Raw genomic sequence first — 18,577 nt, 5'->3', positions numbered from 1 at the left:
TGAAATGAATTAGGCAAGCAGGCGTGTGTCTGAAATGCCCCTCCTTCCCTCTCTGTCAAGAGCGTGGAGTAGCCTAGAGCCCTACCGTCCACTCTCCGTCCTCATCTCTGTCGCTATTATTCTAGTGTTGCAGCGACTAGAAACTAATAGACTGATTGTTGGCAGTAATTAGGCTAAAACTTTCAAATCAATAACGCTGGCATGACAAAACAATAACATAAACCCTGACAACGTCAGGTTGCTGAGGTCGGGTGAACTTTTGGGCACAGCGAAATCATACTATGTTGGTGCTGATATGAATGCTGAATGTAACTTTGTGAGGCGCAGAAGTTAAACGCAATTAGACTTCGGCTAAAGATGCATTCTTTTACCGATGGTTTTTTAACTGTGCCTCTTCTGCTAGCCTACCATGCATGCGCAAAGCCAGGTGTAGGTAGAAACCAAAACGTTGCCTGAGGAATTAATATCTCACGGTCGGCTTTTTGATCAAGGCTTTAGTTATCAGCTATGCACACCGTCAGTCCGCGTGTCGTTATTGACAGCTGATACATTTTTTTTTATAACCTTGCGAGTTGCCAATGCGAACCACGCAATGAGGGTCTGTAGAACTTTGTACCGAAAATGTCCATTCAGAAGTTTTGCCTACTTTCTAGACCCTGATGTCTTTTTCTCTGTCAGCTGTCACTGGTGGTCTCCAAGTGCTGCGTGCGAGGGGCAGGGCTTTAAGAGCGCTGGCGCTTTCAAAATAAAAGTCAACGAGCGACGCGACGGTCATAAAAGGCTAAAAAAAGAAAAAAAAAACCAATGCGTTAAGCGTTAACAAAATTGTCGGGCGATACTGACCTCAATAGTTAACGCACCGTTAACACGTTAACGTTGCCCAGCCCTAGTATTTCATTTTCATTTTTATTCTACCATATGTTTTATCGTAGCGTTTTTAATTCAATAATTAGCTTAGCTTAAATTATGTTTTTATTTCCATTTTCTTTGTACCATGTTTTATCTTAATGTTTGAAATCTTCTTTGGCTTTTAAATACCTTTAAAGGCTCTTTGTATTTGTAAAGCACATTGAGTTGCACATGTGTATGAAATGCGCTATATAAATAAAGTTGACTTGACTTGACTTGACTTGACTTCAGTCGCTCTGAAAACGGGCATTATTGGCTGCCTGTAGGATACGTGCACAAGCTCTATTCTATGACTGACTGGCAGTCTGTCTATCTGAGTTTATGAGGCGCAGAGAAAGATACGGTGACTTTGAAAGATATTTGATGCCTCCATCGAGATTTTAAGTCCCGAGATAAGGCCACAACTCACCAGATAGTCGTTTAGTGATCAGGGATGGACAAATCTCGCTAAACCAAAGAAAAAATCAAGGTTGCAATACTGGGCCGGTAACTTAACCCATTGACGCCTAAGGCACCTGCAAAAAAGGGTGCTGTATGCCTGAGCCCTTTTTAAGAAAAGCTGCACTCAGCCTATAAAAACCTAAATATCTCAGCTTCTGAAGCACATAAAAATATGCACTGAGTTGCATTTAAACGCAAAGACCCTCATCTTTCATTAGAAGGTGTTCATTCATATCAAACAAACAAAGATTTTTAATAAAGTTGTCTCAAATCTCATGAGCCTGAATGTTCCAGGCGCCAGGGCCAATGTTGTGCAACGCAACATCAGGCGTCAATGGGTTAAGTCATGTGGGGTGGTGGCGGTGTCCCAACATAACACAGCGCTGGGCATCTCGGCACCGCAGTGATCCATTTATGCGGTTATTGCAACAGCCATACCGACAAGAGAATCACATGGATATAAATCATTGACCGAGCCGCTAAGTGGGGTGACATGTGGGAGCGCTTAGTGAAATACATTGCTATAAATACACGATTTACAATTGCAAAAGTGTGTGTGTGTATGTGTCCACTTAATCCCCATCATCCCTGTTGTGTCCAAACCTTGGCCTTCTCATGGTCCATGTCCTTGCCGATGGTGGTGAGCAGGCTGCAGAGGCACTCCAGGCTCTCCTCGTCGTGCCTCTTCAGCAGCTTGACCACGCAGTCGTGCATGATGGGCTCTGTCAGCATCTTGAGCTTGAAGAGCTCGCCGATGAGCTTGATGTTGCCGATGGAGCGCCGGCGGGCCTTGTCCTTGGCCTCCACCAGCTCTTCCTGCAGACGCTCGCGCTCCGTAGACTAGAGGGAAGAGAGGAGAGGATGAATGGGAGAAGAGGGAGGAATTGGGATGCGGTGGTGGGGGTTTGAGGGGATACAAGGTGGAGGAAGAAAAGGGACAGGATTATGCAAGATGCAAAAATCCACAAGATGGATGTCAAAACTGTGGCCAGGCAGAGGAAGAGTGAAAATCATCATCATTTAAAATCTTCTTAAATTTCACACTTCAACTACAGCTAGGGTTGAAGTAAGCTATTGCAACTCACTATGAGAAAGAGAGAGGGAGAAAGTGGCTTCACTGATGAATCCAGCTCTCTCTGCTTGCGCTCGAACAGCACGCCATCTGCCTTGTTCCTCTCAAACTCGTTCTTGCAGCGATTCAGCAGCAGCTTGCGGAAGTTGACCGTGGTGCTGGGCTTGTCCGTAATGGGCACCTTCAGCTGCGGGTGAGAGATGGATAAACAGATATATTTGTTATTAGTTTTAGTTTTACTAGTTTTATTAGAATTAGTTTTATTAGTTAGATGGCCCACAGCACACTGCTTGACTTAAAGGACTTTAAAAGCTGAAGTGGATGTTGCCGTTGGAGTGCCGGCGCGGCTTGACCTTGTAGCCAGGCTATGCCCTCCTACTGACGCAACTGCTACTAGTCAGGTCAAGAGCAATTCCATATCTTTCTGAGCTCCTGAAAAATCAGGAACTCCACCCACTTTGTCGGGAAGCAATCAACTTTGAGCAGCTCCAAGGGCTCTGGATAGAGGCGTGTTCAAGGCAGTCACATGGTTTAAGTGGATACGTTCTATTGGGACTAAGAAAATGTTTGTTTTAAACTTTGGCACAGCCCTTTCTGGCCTCGACCAGCAGCAAACCAAGGCAGGCAGGTACAGGGTGTGCGTTCCAATATGTGACCTTGCGTCCTCCACTTGTGCTTGTGGCCTCGTACCAGGAAGTAATATGTTGTGATGACATCACTGACAACAGCATTATATTTCAATATCTCGCAAAAGCTCAATTGTAAAGTCATTTTCTCATTTGCAAACTGGATGGTGAATGAAGAACAGTCCCCCAAAAATTGTTTTGGCTAGGCTGACAGCGGGGAAACTTTATTGTTTTCTCCACGGAGGAGGGGCCAGGAGGCGGGGTGAGGCCACAAGCACAAGTGGAGGACGCAAGGTCGCATATTGGAACGCACACAGGCTGTTTGGAAACATCATACGTTAGGCTATCCTGTTGGTCAGTTCTATGCTGTGTAGGGCTGTAACGATACACCCAACACACGATTCGGTTTGTATCAAGATATGTGACCCACGGCTCGATACGCCGTACTATTTCAGGGGGGGAAAATAATTAAAAATAAATAAATAATTAAACAAGAAGAATTATATATATATATCGACCTCAACGTTCGTCCGACTTCTGGCACCTCCCTTACTAGCGCTTTCACGCTGCTTTATGAATTTCTCTCTCTGTCTCTTCGCTCCAACGTCAATTCACCACACATTGCGCATGCATAAATAAAAAAATCTTGACACGTTTGTAAAAGCCTTCTTGGTCTGTAGTTCATTTCTATGCTTTACCTTCCGAGGTTTGTGCAAGTTTTTCGTCTCGCGGAGGTTGCTCAGGCAATGGATAACAACAAATGCGCGTGCTGGTTGGACGCAGCATTTTATAAGAGAAAGGAGTTAGAAAAGAGAAGCGTTTCTCATACGTGTGTGCCCTTTTTCTACTTGTTTTTTTTAAAGCGCATATGTGAACTCTTTCCTGCATGTAGCCTGGTGTTTTCTAAACTGAGGTAACAACTTTGAAAGAGCGCATCGCAGTTCTGCGAGGAAGGTTCCCGATAGGGGTTCGTGGGTCTGCGTACCGCGATCCCTCGGTTCGGTGAAATATCGGGACAGCCTTAATGCTGTGATATCAACGTGATTTATGCAGTGACTGCAAATTGAAGCAGTTGTTCACTCCTAATAAAAAAAACCTCCCTTCATAATATTATGAATGCAAGTATTTATTTCCTGAACTGTCATGCATCACAGGCTCTCAAATTCTCACCAGTGTTAATTTTGACAGGAATTTTTAATTTATTCTTAGTTTTAGTCTCTTGACGAAAATTGAATTTTAGTTTTAGTCACAATTTAGTCCTCTAAATCATTTTTGTTTTAGTCTAATATTAGTCGACTAAAATTCACACAATTTTAGTCGACGAAATCTAAAATAATTTTAGTCAACTAAAACATAACATTCATTTCCTCTTGTCTACACTTCTCTATAAAATTGTCAAACTAAAATACCATTTGGGGAAATCAATGATTAAAATGACATATTGTAGGCTAATAATAAAATATTGTCAAAAACTGCCAGAGCCTCTTATAAGCCAGTGCGTCCAATGTGTAAAAAAAAGTCATGGCAGCGACACTCATAAATCTCTGTTGATATTTTAGAACGACTTCAGGGGAAAACGGGACTGCACGTTATGAAAAAAATACTTGTGGGTATACAGTACCAGTAGGCCTAATCAAGAACGTTGCGAGGTACAGTAGCCTACTGTATGCAAGCGTTACAAAGGCACGGCACCTGTTGGAAGGCGTCTCTCTCTCTCGCTCTCTCTCTCTCTCTCTCGTGCGCTTATTGCAAGCTGTTGCATATTATTTGCTTGATGCAAAGTTGTGATGGCACACGCGCTCTCATTGACATGGTTGTGCCCATGGTTGCATGCATTCTCAAGATGGTATTGCAATAACTGCAAATAACTGTCCCCCGTGAACTGTCGCATGTGAAAGCATGGAAGATTCACTTCCTATTTCAGTGTCCTTGACTGAAACACATCGCAAAACTCCACACTTCCGAATCCTTTGCGATCGGCACTTAAGTGTTTCTTATCAGAAGGCTTGTGCCTAGGCATAGACCCTTAAATTACAAACATTAGCGAACATTGAAAAAAGATCAGACAACGACCGTCGGGTAGCAGGTTATGAAGGGAGTGGAGAAGTTCCGCAAAAATGCATCGTAGAGAAAGATGTTTGCTATGTGCGACAGCACCACCACTATTTCATGACTGCATAAACTTCTTCGTCATGGATAAATGGGCAACAATATTTTTTCCAGCCAGGATTGCACTGAAAAGTAGGCTACTGCTGGTACTGCGGCAGCGACGCTGCCTGTCACTCTGCCTGCTGCGTGTGTGTGTGTGAGGGAGGGGAGGAGGGAGGAGACGCGGAGCAGATGAGGGTCGCGACTTGCGAAATAGCAGGCAATTCTTTTCCAATGTTTCAGTGACATATTAACAAAAATCCTATTGGTTTTCGTCTCCAGTGGTATTGTAGTCACTTTTTTTTGACGAAAATATAAATCAATATCGTTACATAAATCAATATCGTTATATTTTTTATATATATATTATATTATATTTATTATATGGTTGTGACGTCATCGGTCGAATGCTCCATTCATTTCAACGGGGCTCCCCAACGTTCGCACGTCTGTTATTTTTCGATAACGGACGGGTTGGTCTATAACAGACCGCTGTCGATGGCAACAAGACTTTTCACTGCTAAAGCGACTTTTCAACAAGACTCTAATCAGCTGCTGTGATAGACAACACCTGTTGTCCTGGCTACCTAGCTGTTAGCGGTGTTCCACAATGGCACTGATTTGTTTAACGCAGCAACAATCTTTTGACATTAAAAACTATAATAGCCTAGACTTCACATTAAATAGGCCTAAAGAAATGTCCCCGCCATGTGTGAATCATTTAAGTATATCCATATAATAAGCGGGTTAACTTTCGGCGAGTCGGTCGCTTTGTGGAATAGCCGCTCCGCGTCGGGGTCTAAAGATTCTCTCTGTCGTGCTGCTATTCCACGGTAGCGACCTTCTCGCCGAACGTTAACCCTTACATATTACGCATGCTGGTTTTTTCATCATCTTTTTATTGTCGTCAGGGGAAAAACAATCGTTAACGATAATTATGACGAAAATATTTCGTCACGATATTAACACTGATTCTCACCTGGGTATCGTAGGCATGGTGTAACCAGCACCATGGTAAGCTAACTCGTATATCTTTGATCCGTGGCTCAAACTGTAGTTGCTTGACGAAATCACCCAACTAGTGGCTGTAGTCATCGTCAAAGCTACCACATCAATGTGTAACATTAACGTTTGGCGTTTATAAGCCTATATTCAGTAGCCTAACAAAATAACATCCATCAGCTGCTAGTCCAAACAATCCTGACGTGACTGATAGTTCACTTTGCGAGCGCTGTTTCTTCAGTAATTAGATCAGAAAACAAAAGCACACAAAGTATGATTGTTGATCCGTGTGCTTTCTAGTCGAGTACGAGGATGCCCAGACCCTTCAAGCCAGACTATCCATGTACAATAACCTGGGAGTTATATCCTTCTGATTTCTTACAGCATGGCTATTCAATTGGCGGCCCACTGGCCAAATGCGGGCCAGATGAGGCCCGGAGGCGGCCCAGATCCAGCGGCCAGCCGCAACAGTGAAACACCATTCGGGAGTCTCCAGAACAAATTAACATTTTAAACCCTGGCGGAAACCAATTAGTTTGTCTCCTTCTCTAACTCCCAAATAGTTTTGCAATCTCAACATGCCAGATTGTAGACTGTGGAGTGTGGATTGTGGACAAATATTTTCAATTAGGCTGATGTCGTCGGAAGAGTGCGGGATGGGCCGTTGCGTAACACGCAATGTGCGGCACACGCGTCTCAGCATGCCAATGCTGCATTTGAGATGTGTTTGAAATAAGTTGGAAAAACAATCTACCACCTGCAGTAATGAGACTGAGGTAGCACTTGGTCTGTCACCCTCGGTCTTGTCATACCTAACTGCGTTACGGGGTTTGGGATAGTTCGCGGACACAAAGGCTCCGTCACTTGGTCTGAGTGATGCTACTTACATCATACCATTAGCCCGCCACTCAGACGCCTGGGCTAGGTGCATGGGCTCCCCCTGGATTTTAAATACAGTGGAGAGAGATTATCATCTACAGTTCAATCGACACCCACCTGCTTTTCACTCGGTGGTCCCATGAGTGGCATACAATGAACAGGCAATTACGATGAGCGATGAGATTGTGACGTTACTACGAATGCGATACTGGTAATTCCCCTCTCGGAGGCCGATGATGGTTTCTATAGTAGATACTTCCTGGTGCCTAAAAAAGATGGTGGCCTATATGGACTAGCCAGGATGTGCCCTCCTAGTGACGCAACACTTTCAGCGTTGCAACTAGTCATGCCGTTTGGGAAATGTTCATTGTTATGCTCTTGGTCAGACCAAGTCTTGAAGAGATTTGAACGTCGATGATAATCAGGCTATATACTGCCTATACTTGACCTAAGACGTCTCAACTCCTACTTCAGAGTCTTATGGTTTAAAATGATGACTCCGGCGATTGTCATGCGCTTGGTGCATCGCAAGGATTGGTTCACTTCAGTTGACCTGAAGGATGCCTACTTTCAGATTCACATTTACCCCTACGCATAGGAAATACCTACGCTTTGCCTTCGGCCTTCTGGTGTCAGCGGTCCCCCCAGCTTGCCGCCTGCCACATGAACAGCTTGGAACTCCTGACGGTGTTCCTTGGTCTGAGGCAATTTCTGCCTCTCTTGCATGATTGGCATCTGCTGGTACGTACGGACAACACAACAGTGGTGGCCTACATCAATAACCAAGGTGGCTTAAGTTACGCTCCAGGCAGTTGCACTACCTGGCGAAACGACTGCTGCTGTGGGCAGACAGGCACTTCCTCTCACTGAGGGCATCACACATGCTGGGCGCCCTTAACACAGGAGCAGGGTCCCCGCTCTTCGGAATGGAGACTCCATCCCGAGACGGTGGGTATGATATGGAACCACTTCGGCAAGGCCGACGTGGACCTATTTGCTTCAGAAGAGAACACCCACTGCTGGTTGTTTTTCTCTATAGACCCCTGTGAGGCAGTCATGGGCACTACGGGCTACGGGTCCTCACAACTCATGCCTCCGGCAAGTGATTATAAAGGTGCTTCGGTGGATGTCTCATACGATGAGAACCTCACGTAGAGAGAGGAACGTCTCTCTCATTCTCCTTCAGAGAACCGGGGACATATACATGTCCTACTGTTTTGAAGGTTATGCTGTCTTTCATTTCATAATACATTTAGTTACAGTGATCAGAAGTTTTTATCAAGGAACATGAGTTTTTAGTAATTGTGGAGGTGAAATATAACACACTTCATGAATGAAGTAGTCCGGATCCAAAGTGATGAAGACAACAGGTGCATCAATTCATCCGTGCAATGATCAACACAAAGTTTCTCTACTGATATTGTGCATACAGCTACGTATACTGTAGACTATTTCAAGAGCTAGGTGAATGCATGACCTACTCCCATCAGGCAGCGGCACATGTTGGCGTAGGCCACGGAGAAGTTGGGCTCGCCGATGGCCTTCTCGAAGACGAGCTCAATGACGCCCTTGAGCCGCTCCTCCGTGTCGATGGTCAGCTGGTACACCTGCTTCATCAGCTTTTGGAAGGTCTGTGGCATCAGTTTGTTGAGGATGCTGCGGACCTTGCAGAACAGCTCCTGAGGGGATTAACACAACATATGTTCTTCCAATCATTATCATTAAGCATTTCTAAACATGTCTAAAGGTGGATAGAAGCATTTTCAATCTGACACCTGAAAGCAGCGATGATCTATGGTCAGCTACAGAGAGTTAAAATACCGACCTATCCCTTTAAGGATCAGAGAACGATAGGTTTGATTTGCCTCAGTATAGTGAGAAATGCCATTCGGAAAGGGATTTACAGGCGCCATTTGCACCCTCAATGACTGAAGGTATCATAACATACTGTATAGCCTACAATATGACAATATAACAACAAAATCACAGTACATCATATCAATATTGGTTGTCTAATTTTCCTCCCTTTTCAACAATTTAGCAATGACTGGCAATCAACTGCCAACATTCCGGTTTAAGCAATGATGCCAGTTAATTTCCCGTCATGGCAGGGGCTGGCTACGGAAGCAGACTTTCAGGCTTCAGAGGTATTAAAATGAATCTAAGACCCTCTTTTCCAAAAAAGGGTCCTATGTTCCTCGCTGCTTCCAAGTAGCCGCATGGCAAATTGCGGGTTGTTGATGCTCAGTGCCCACATTTTGTGATACAACTACGTGCAGATGAGGGAGGGGGAGGGGAGGAGGGGGGGCGCAGCTAATTGAAGAAACACGTGTGCACCTACATGCTCGAAGGCCTATATGCTCGGAGCTCGGTTATCTTCACGGTTCATTGATTTCTTTTTTAAAAATTGTAAATATGTTTTTAGGGGCTTTTGTGTCTTTAAAGTGGAGATAATGAAAGGAAGTGAGTGTGGGGAGAGAGATGGGAAAGGATCGGTAAATGACCCGGGCCAGAATCGAACCCGGGTCGCCGGTGTAGTAACCCAGTGCCCTACCATTAAGGGTGGGGTTTTTTTTCAGCCTGATGCAGGCAAGTCAACACAGTTAGTTTTGATTTTTGCTCCATTCTAGGTCTGCGCTATCAATATCCGTCACAACGGTAGGAGCAGCAAGATGATTGTTCAAACTGCCTTCAATACAAGGAGTAAACTTAGACGTTTTCTGTTGTTTTGTAGCTACACAGACTCGATGGCAATGAGAATGAAACATTTAATATTTATGTCACATGCATTTTTTGATCGCAGTAGCAGCCACCGGGGTAGTTTGGAACAAAGAAGTGGCTCATTTGTCGAGAATAGGTCGCACGAAGCGAAATGTTTCTTCGGAAACACTGTTCAACTGTCCCGATATAATTTCTGCGTCGTAACAGCACAGCCGAATCATAGAATCACTCTTAAGAGCTTTGAATGTGTATATGTCAACTACTAAATACGTCAAAATGAGACCTGACCCAGGAGAGCTAGCTGCTGCCTACACCTGTTGTAAAAGACCAAAGAGAAGCTATGTTGACAATTTTATTACACATATATTACAAAACCATTTCTCGCCCGATATTGATCACCATTTCGCTGGTAGATACCTGAAGGACCTGAGGTCGAACACGAGGCATTTTTGAACTTTGTAAGAGAAAACCCTATTTACTACACAACTTGTTTTGCAAACGCACTCACTCAGCCAAACAGTTACAGTAGCTAAGCTAGGTAGCATCTTCACATAAAAGGAGGCGTGTGCGTGAAAGGTCATGAACAAACGGTTGTGATGTTTTGCACATTTCATTGGATTCCTCGAGCTACGTAACAGAACCTACTAACAGCGGGAAAGTTAAAAAAACAGCACTTTTTAATGTAATTTTTATGAGGATGGGGATGGTGAATCACCGTTATTTTTTTCACAGACCTTATAAAAGTAGTCTCTACGCAATATTAAGTATAATCTATTTTTAATCTGATTTATTTATTGTCGCTCTTTAAAAGGTGATGACACACACACACATACACACAGACAGACAGACACACAGACACACACAGACACACACATAAACCTCATTGTGTGTGCCAGTGTGTGCTGCATGTGTCCCATCCTCCATCCTCACCTCTGTCTTCAAAGCCTCAGGGTCATTGAAGGTCTCTCTGGCCACCTTTCTCATCATGCTGGGCTTCCAGGGGCTTTCTGCCTTGTTTAGATCAATGTCATCCTGTACAGACACGGCATAATGATCATATGAGCACATCAGCATGAAAGGCAACAAACACAATGTGTTGGGCTGGACAAAGAGCACACTTCTGCCCATTAATGGTAAAGCAGTAGCGTTGTGTATGACCTAGCTTGCTGTTCTGAGTGGGAACAGGTCAAAAGGTCATCTAGGTAGGCCAGCACTCTCATTCCCTTTTCTCTGAGAGGGAGGAGGGCGGCTTCTATGCAACGTGTAAAGATGGGCTGAGGGCTAGACCGAAGGGCAGCACCAGGAATTCATAGGCTACTCCCTCAAAGGCAAAGCGTAATAATTTCCTGTGAGGGGGGTATAAGTGGGTCTGTAAATAGGCATCCTTCAGATCAACTAAAGTAAACCAGTCATTCTGATGGGCAGAGCGGGTCACCACCGCCAGAGTCATCATTTTATACTTCAGGACCCTGAAGTAAGAATTCAGGTGTAGCACATCCAATATGGATGGATAAACCGGCGATAGAAACTGGCAAATCGGAGGAAGCGTTGTAACTCTGTGATTTTCTTTGGGACAGGCCACTGAGTGATAGCCTCAACCTTCTGATCCTCCATTGACGCTCCATCAGGGCCGATCAGATATCCAAGGAAAGAGATGCTGGGCTGCTGGAAGAGGCACTTCTCAAATTTGAACCGGTGATGTAGGAGGCACCTGTCTGACGTGTGTAATATTGAGCAAGTGTGGTAGAGTATATCAAACATCATCTATTTAGGCAGCTACATATTTTTCAATCATATCTCTGAGGATGTCATTGACAAAAGACTGGAAGACAGAGTGTGCATTCACCTGGCCGTAGCTCATCACTAGATATTCGTAGTGGCCAGAACTTGTGCTGAAGGCAGTCTTTCACTCGTCTTTCTCTCAGATACGGACCAGGTTGTAGGCAATCCGTAGGTACAGCTTCTTGTAGTAGCATGCCCCTCTAAGCTGCTCTATGGCAGCCGGTCCTAGCGAGAGTGGGTACCCGAGGCCCAGATACTCAATACAGGGGCGCAGACCACCATCTTTTTTCTCCATGAAGAAGAAGGCTGATGCAGCTCACAAGGTGGATGGACGGATGCAACCGCAGTGGTTTTTGGACGTATTCCTCCATGGTCTGGGTCTCTGTTGCTTTGCTCAAGGGCACAAGACCTGCCTACTGTCAATCCCGTGGGGGGCGTGTGGTTTACGATTAACGATGGCTGTTTATTGGGAGTTACGAATGTGTATCATTTGGCATACGTAGCCCATACCCAACCATGTTGGTTGTATCTATTTAAAAAAAACTGCAATTAGCGCCTTTCCACCCCTCCCTGTTCTCTGATTGGAGGTCATGATCGAGAACCCTTGCTGAGAGATAGAATCCACGCTGTCTTTCAGATAGGAACGACTGTGCAAACCAGCATGGGATTTGCCAGGCTAGGGCACTTCAGCCTTGCATGGAGGTATAGGGAGAGGTCAGGGGGATTCGAACATGCAACCCCCAGATTGAAAGACCAACTTCCTAACCGCTAGGCAATGGCTGTTTCTTTGATTACCGTAAAAACAAGCGGCCATTACCTGCAAAGACTGTAGGAACTCCATGTCACGCCTTGATGTAGCCAGCAGCAATGGTTCTGGCCCACACATAGATAGATACAAGCACACACATAACATATACAGTAAATACAAAATATCAAGAGCTCAGCAAAGCTTGTTGTAAAGACATCAAGAATATGTAGAAAGTGTCATGGTCCTATGATACTCATAAGATCTTGTCCTAAACATTTATATACAACAATGTAGAAGGTGAGCAAAAGCTAAATTTCAGACCTTATTAATGTGTGCGTGTCATTCCAGGAAAACATACAATTAATGTGTCAAAAAACAAAATAAAATGTGTCTTGTAAAGCTACATATCAATAAAGAGTTTATTAGGTCACAGTAATATGACACACAATTAGTTAACTTTTAATTAATTTCTCATGTGTAGGCTCAAAAATATAAACCATACACAGGAGCGTTTTTAGACATGGGCCAGGGTGGGCCAGGCCCCTGTAGAATTGTTCCTGACCCCCTATGGCCCCTGCACCGAGCAGCCAATAATATGACAATCAATAATAATAACTATTACTGATAACTACGCACTATATGTGAATTTCTTTTTCTTCTTTTCACTTTATATAATACAGTGAGATGATTGATGATTGGATTAATGAGTAAAGATGAAACTGAATCTGAACTGACGTGCTGACCTGACCTGCTGACGTCACTTCCGCTTCCGGATCAAGCTATTCCCGTCGAGGAGCTACTCGGACGAAATTAAGTTTCTTCTCGTTTTTCTCCTAAAAGCTTTGTCTGAAACTTACAACTACAAACAACTGATTCGATGTAGTATTACTTTAGCGCTACCTTGTTATCACTCTTACAACAACATAAGCACATAGGCTAACCTCCCCACCATCCAAATAGATTTTTGCCTTCCACTAGGCTAGCCTACATAACTTTTTTTTCGCGCCGAGCCCTACTCGGCTTTAGTTTCACCTCACCTCATAGTCAATTTTGCAACACTACACCAACTATCTCGCAAAAATAACCTTTTCTGCTGCATCCGCAGACCTAATTATGGCCAACTCTACCTGCGCCTGCAGTGATCTAGCTAATGCTAATGAAAGACTAGCCAAAGCCAACATGACGATTGAAACACTTAGACGTGACATTCGCCGGCTACAATGCGAGGTAGTCATAAAATCCCATAACACCACGTTGAAACACCAAACCAGTAATACTAGCGCCAACCTAACTACACTATCTTTTTTCCCCAGCCACAGCAAACACCAGCCGAAGTCCCCCCCGAATCCACCGTGCTCCACTCCCGCGCGTCGTAGCTGGACGGAGGTGGTTAACGGCGGCAGGGGAGTACTGCAGAAATGTTCACCACCTCTAGTGACTAGCAATCGTTTTTCTGTACTTGACTCAGTCATCGATGCAGAAACTGACCCTGTCCCCCCCTCCCACCAGGTGCCCAAGCCTCTACCACAAAGAGTGCGACCCAGAAGCCGCCGGACCCTCGCTACCCCCAGGCAAATCACCCGAGAGCAGCCTGCCCATTCAGAACCCCGGCGACCATCAACAGTCCTCATAGGATCTTCGATGGTTCGCCACGTAACCCTACGAAACGCCCAGACGTGGTGCCTACCTGGAGCTCTCGTAGCCGATGTCCAGTCGAATGTGCCGGACGCGCTGTCACAGTATCCTACTGCCACAACTCTCATCGTCCACGCAGGCTCCAATGACATCCGGCTGCAGCAGTCTAAAAAACTTGAGTCCGATTTCCTCTCCCTTATTAATACCCTTAGCAGCACTGGAAAAAAATACGCTATCTCAGGCCCCATCCCCTCTGTTTGTTTCTCTGCCTTCCAGTTCTCCCGAATCCGCCAACTGCACGTCTGGCTGATGAGACACTGCCGCCAAGAAGCCATTCCCTACGTTGACAACTTCTCCGCTTTCTGGAACCGCCGAAACCTCTTCGCACGAGATGGAAGGCACTTAAACAGATCTGGCGCTCGTCTCCTCGCGACCAACCTAGAGCTGACCCTCGAAGCCCATCGGTCCTTGGATTGACTAACAGGTGTTTCAAATCCAAAGCACTACACCAATTTAGACACTGCGTGCCCAATAGAGAGTTCCCCACTAGCTATCCACGCTGTCACTACCCGTAGGAAAGCTCGCAGATATAGACCCTCTGGTTGTGTACACAACAACCTAATTACGATTGCACCTGAACGCATAAACAATAGCTCTACTACTTTGAATGTTAATGCTGCATTACTTAACGTGCAGTCCTTGACCAACAAAAGCTTCGTAGTAAACCAGCTGGTCTCGGACAAAAACATAAGCTTTATGTTCCTTACCGAAACATGGCTTAAAGACGACGGGGCTGCTACTTTTATTGAGGCTTGCCCTTCCGATTACAAATTCCTTCACGCCCCGAGACCAAAGAAACGAGGCGGAGGCGTAGCCATACTTTTCTCCAACAAATTTAATTGTACTAAGATGAATCTGGGCTCTTTCTCTTCATTTGAATACTTGGCAATGAGGGTCCAAGCAAACCTCAAACTGATCATTATTGTTCTGTACCGTCCACCGAAATTCTCTTCGTCATTTCTATCTGATTTCTCCGCCTTCATGTCGGACGTACTTACTAACTATGACAAAGCAATAATTGCTGGCGACTTTAATATCCACGTAAATAAATCAGATGACGCAATAGCCAAGTCTTTCTTAGACACATTAAATGGATTCGGTCTCGTCCAGAATGTTACAGAACAGCCTACCCATCGAAAAGGCAACACACTTGACCTTGTTATTTCACAGGCACTTGATATCAACAATATATCGTCCACGGACGTCGGCCTCTCCGACCACCACTGTGTGTTTTTTGATTTTGACATTTCAACACAAATTAGCACACCCAACAATGTCATTCACAGACGACGCATTAATGCCTCTGCTGAGCTTAAGATTTCAGACCTCATCAAATCAGGTGACCTACTAAATGGTCACTGCACACCTGATGAAATGGTTGATAGCTTCAACAACAACTTAAGAGGAATTCTAGATAACATAGCTCCAATTAGAACGACGACAAGAACCAGAGCTAGGTATTCACCTTGGATGAATGACTCACTTAGAGCCTTAAAAAGAAAATGCAGAGTAACCGAGCGTCTTTGGAGGAAAACTAAATTAGAAGTCCACAGACAATCCCTTAGGGATGAGATCTCCTCCTACAATAATGCGGTACGCTCAGAGAGAAAAGCATATTTTTCCAAAATCATAACAGACAACCAGCATAATGCGAAAGTCCTTTTTTCCACTATTGACCACCTGCTTAATCCAACACATAGCAATAACAACCTAAATGCAGCATCACATGCCAAGTGCGAGGAATTTGCTAGATTTTTTAATAAAAAGATTGCCGACATTAGAGAAGGCATCCAAGGTGGAAACGCAGCAACCTCTGTCGCCCACTCAGGCGATACACCGAGGGGAGGGTTAAACCCCCCTAGGAGACCTGAGAGCTTCCAAAAGTTTTGTCCAATTACAGAGGACGACCTCTGTAAAATAGTCAGGGAAAGTAAGCAGTCTACCTGCAGCCTTGACGCGATCCCCACATATCTGCTAAAAAACGTACTTGGTTGCTTAGCAGCACCTTTACTGCAAATTGTTAACACCTCTATGCTTACAGGCATTTTTCCAAGCTCATTCAAAACAGCCATGGTAAAGCCACTCCTAAAAAAGACAAATTTAGATCAGAATTCTTTAAACAACTACAGACCTATATCAAACCTCCCCTTTATAAGCAAGGTACTAGAAAAAGTTGTATTTAAACAGCTTAATCAACATCTGGCTGGGAATGATATCTTGGAAAAATTCCAATCAGGCTTTAGAGCCAACCATAGCACCGAAACAGCACTAACCAAAATAATAAGTGATCTTAGGCTCAACACTGCCGCAAACAAAGTTTCAGCACTTATCCTCCTCGACCTCAGTGCCGCCTTTGACACGATAGACCACAACATACTAATTGACCGCCTTGAATCTTGGGTAGGCTTGTCCGGTCACGTCTTAGAGTGGTTCAAAACATATATTACAGGAAGACAGTTTTTTGTCACCATCGGAGAATACGTCTCCAACAAGTATGATGTGCCTTTTGGAGTTGCTCAGGGTAGTTGCTTGGGCCCTCTCCTCTTCTCTCTCTATATGTTGCCCCTGGGCTCCATCATCAGAGAGCACAATGTTGATTTTCATAGCTATGCCGATGACACTCAACTATATATCTCTGTCGAGCCTAGCCAAACCACTGCCATTCATGCCTTGACTAAATGCATGTCTGCCATTACAGATTGGATGAACAGTAACTTCCTAAAATTAAATGAAGATAAAACCGAAGTGTTGCTCATTGGGCCTAAGAAAAAACGTGCAAAACTCCACTCAAGCCTAGGTGACCTAAGCATACACATTAAAGATAAGGTTACTAGCCTAGGTGTGGTCATAGACTCGGATTTGAGCTTTGAGCCTCACATCAACAAGATAACAAAATCTGCTTTTTTCCATCTTAGAAATGTCAACAAAGTGCGCGGCTTGGCCCCCCGACAAGACGCTGAGAAACTTATTCATGCCTTTGTCACCAGTAGGATAGACTACTGCAATGCTCTTTTCGCCGGTCTCCCAAAAAAATTAATTGACAAACTGCAACTCATTCAAAATTCTGCGGCAAGAATCCTAACAAGAACCAGAATGAGAGAGCACATCTCTCCTGTCTTGGCAGACCTGCACTGGTTACCTGTCTCATACAGAATCGACTTTAAGATTCTGCTCACAGTATTTAAAGCATTAAATGGACTTGCCCCTAGCTATATCTCAGACATGCTCTCTTTTTATGCCCCTGCTCGAGCTCTCAGGTCCACTGATGCCAAGCTGCTAAGGACCCCCACCCCCCCGCAGAAGAAGATCGGCGACGCCGCGTTTGCCTGCTATGCGCCCAAGAGATGGAACGCCCTCCCCATCGAGATCCGATCAGCCACCTCCGTCGACTCCTTTAAGAAGCAGCTGAAGACCCACCTCTTCATCCTTGCCAACTCCTAGCTGCCAAGGCGTCATAGTGTCCCAGCCGCCGCAGCGCCCTTACTACTCGCAATCCAGCCCTGGCAGGGGGCTCCCCTAGGTGGCCGCTGGTCTCTGCCTGAGGTTTCTTCCTGACTACAGGGGGTCTTTTTTCTCAGACCTCACTGAGCTTTTTTTCCCCCTCACAAACTATGAATCAAGCGAAAGGGAGTTTTTCCTCACCCCTGATGCCACCAGGGGCCGCACCTGAGCGCCCAATCTCTGTGTGACTATCTATGACTTATGATAGGCCCAGCCACTATGGACCTTACACATCTAAGAATCCTGGTCCTAACCTACGTTGACCTTATGACTCTACATTCTCTGTCTATCTCTTCTTCCTCTGCCTTCCTGCTTTTTCTGCCTCTCCTCTATACCTCTCCTTTTAAATCTATCTCTAACAATGTTTTTTCCCATTTGTTAAGCACTTTGAGTTACATGCCTTGTATGACACAGTGCTATACAAATACAATTATTATTATTATTATTATTAACTGCATACCCAGTAGAAAATCCCGGCCATATTGAAACCTACAGTTGGGCACCAATGGTTTGGACCCACACACTGGTTCTAAAACACACACACGCACACCATCAGATGCGTGATAATTAGAGATCAACACGGATTATTCAGATCAGTCAACATCTTGTAGAGGTCTCATATCCCATCCTTAATTTAAGATTTTCATGCATCACTGAACATGGAAAAAGTGAAAAGCCATATTCCAGATATGTTGTTTCTTAACCCCTTAGCACAGAGCCTATGTTATAACTTACTGTTGTAATGGCTATGTCTTAATCTGTTACTTAACCCATTTTAGCCTTAGCCCTTTTTGGGAAAAGGTGCCCTCTGCCTATTAAAACCTAAATATCTCAGTCTACGAAGCATAGGCGTAGCCATGGGTGGACCTGGGTGGGCCTGGGCCAGCCCACTTGACATCCACGCCCACCCCATTCACACTCAACAGTCAACTGTTGCCTCATTGAATTATAATTAATGGCATAGCACTGAGCGATAATTAATCATTTTGTCAAAGTCTGGTTCATCTTCTGTGATTTCTATGATTTCAATTTCAAACTATAATTTTTGGGAGC

The 18,577-nt window shown here is 44.7% G+C and overlaps 3 protein-coding genes across 6 annotated transcripts in view; 1 reads left to right on the top strand and 2 right to left on the bottom strand.

Annotated features, from left to right (window-relative positions):
* LOC134462687 (eukaryotic translation initiation factor 4 gamma 1-like) overlaps positions 1–18,577 on the bottom strand; it is a 44,918-nt gene that overhangs the window by 19,111 nt on the left and 7,230 nt on the right. The window contains exons 8-13 of one of the 2 annotated variants that reach the window (XM_063215831.1): positions 17,985–18,053; positions 12,398–12,453; positions 10,729–10,830; positions 8,559–8,756; positions 2,436–2,609; positions 1,954–2,190 (exon numbers count right to left, since the gene is read on the bottom strand). In XM_063215831.1, coding sequence (XP_063071901.1) covers positions 1,954–2,190; positions 2,436–2,609; positions 8,559–8,756; positions 10,729–10,830; positions 12,398–12,453; positions 17,985–18,053 — 836 coding nt within the window. The remainder of the gene's footprint in view (positions 1–1,953; positions 2,191–2,435; positions 2,610–8,558; positions 8,757–10,728; positions 10,831–12,397; positions 12,454–17,984; positions 18,054–18,577) is intronic. The other variant, XM_063215832.1, reaches the window with a different exon arrangement.
* Positions 1–18,577, bottom strand: part of LOC134462688 (E3 ubiquitin/ISG15 ligase TRIM25-like) — a 67,268-nt gene that overhangs the window by 41,815 nt on the left and 6,876 nt on the right. The window lies entirely within an intron of this gene.
* On the top strand, positions 13,316–17,938 carry LOC134463344 (uncharacterized). Of its 3 annotated transcripts, none has more exons than XM_063216554.1 (2): positions 13,316–14,447; positions 17,281–17,938. In XM_063216554.1, exon 1 carries the CDS (start codon positions 13,442–13,444, stop codon positions 14,438–14,440), a length of 999 nt encoding a protein of 332 aa, XP_063072624.1. In that variant the 5' UTR covers positions 13,316–13,441; the 3' UTR covers positions 14,441–14,447; positions 17,281–17,938. The 3 variants fall into 3 exon arrangements, with proteins under 3 accessions (XP_063072624.1, XP_063072625.1, XP_063072626.1); XM_063216555.1 differs by having other exon boundaries at positions 17,274–17,938; XM_063216556.1 differs by lacking the exon at positions 17,281–17,938 and having other exon boundaries at positions 13,316–13,714; positions 13,838–15,176.

The sequence above is a fragment of the Engraulis encrasicolus genome, chromosome 14, assembly GCF_034702125.1.
Source record: "Engraulis encrasicolus isolate BLACKSEA-1 chromosome 14, IST_EnEncr_1.0, whole genome shotgun sequence".
In the NCBI taxonomy this organism is placed as follows: domain Eukaryota; kingdom Metazoa; phylum Chordata; class Actinopteri; order Clupeiformes; family Engraulidae; genus Engraulis; species Engraulis encrasicolus.
Note: the sequence above shows the minus strand (reverse complement) of the source record. Positions and strands in the feature narration are given on the sequence as shown.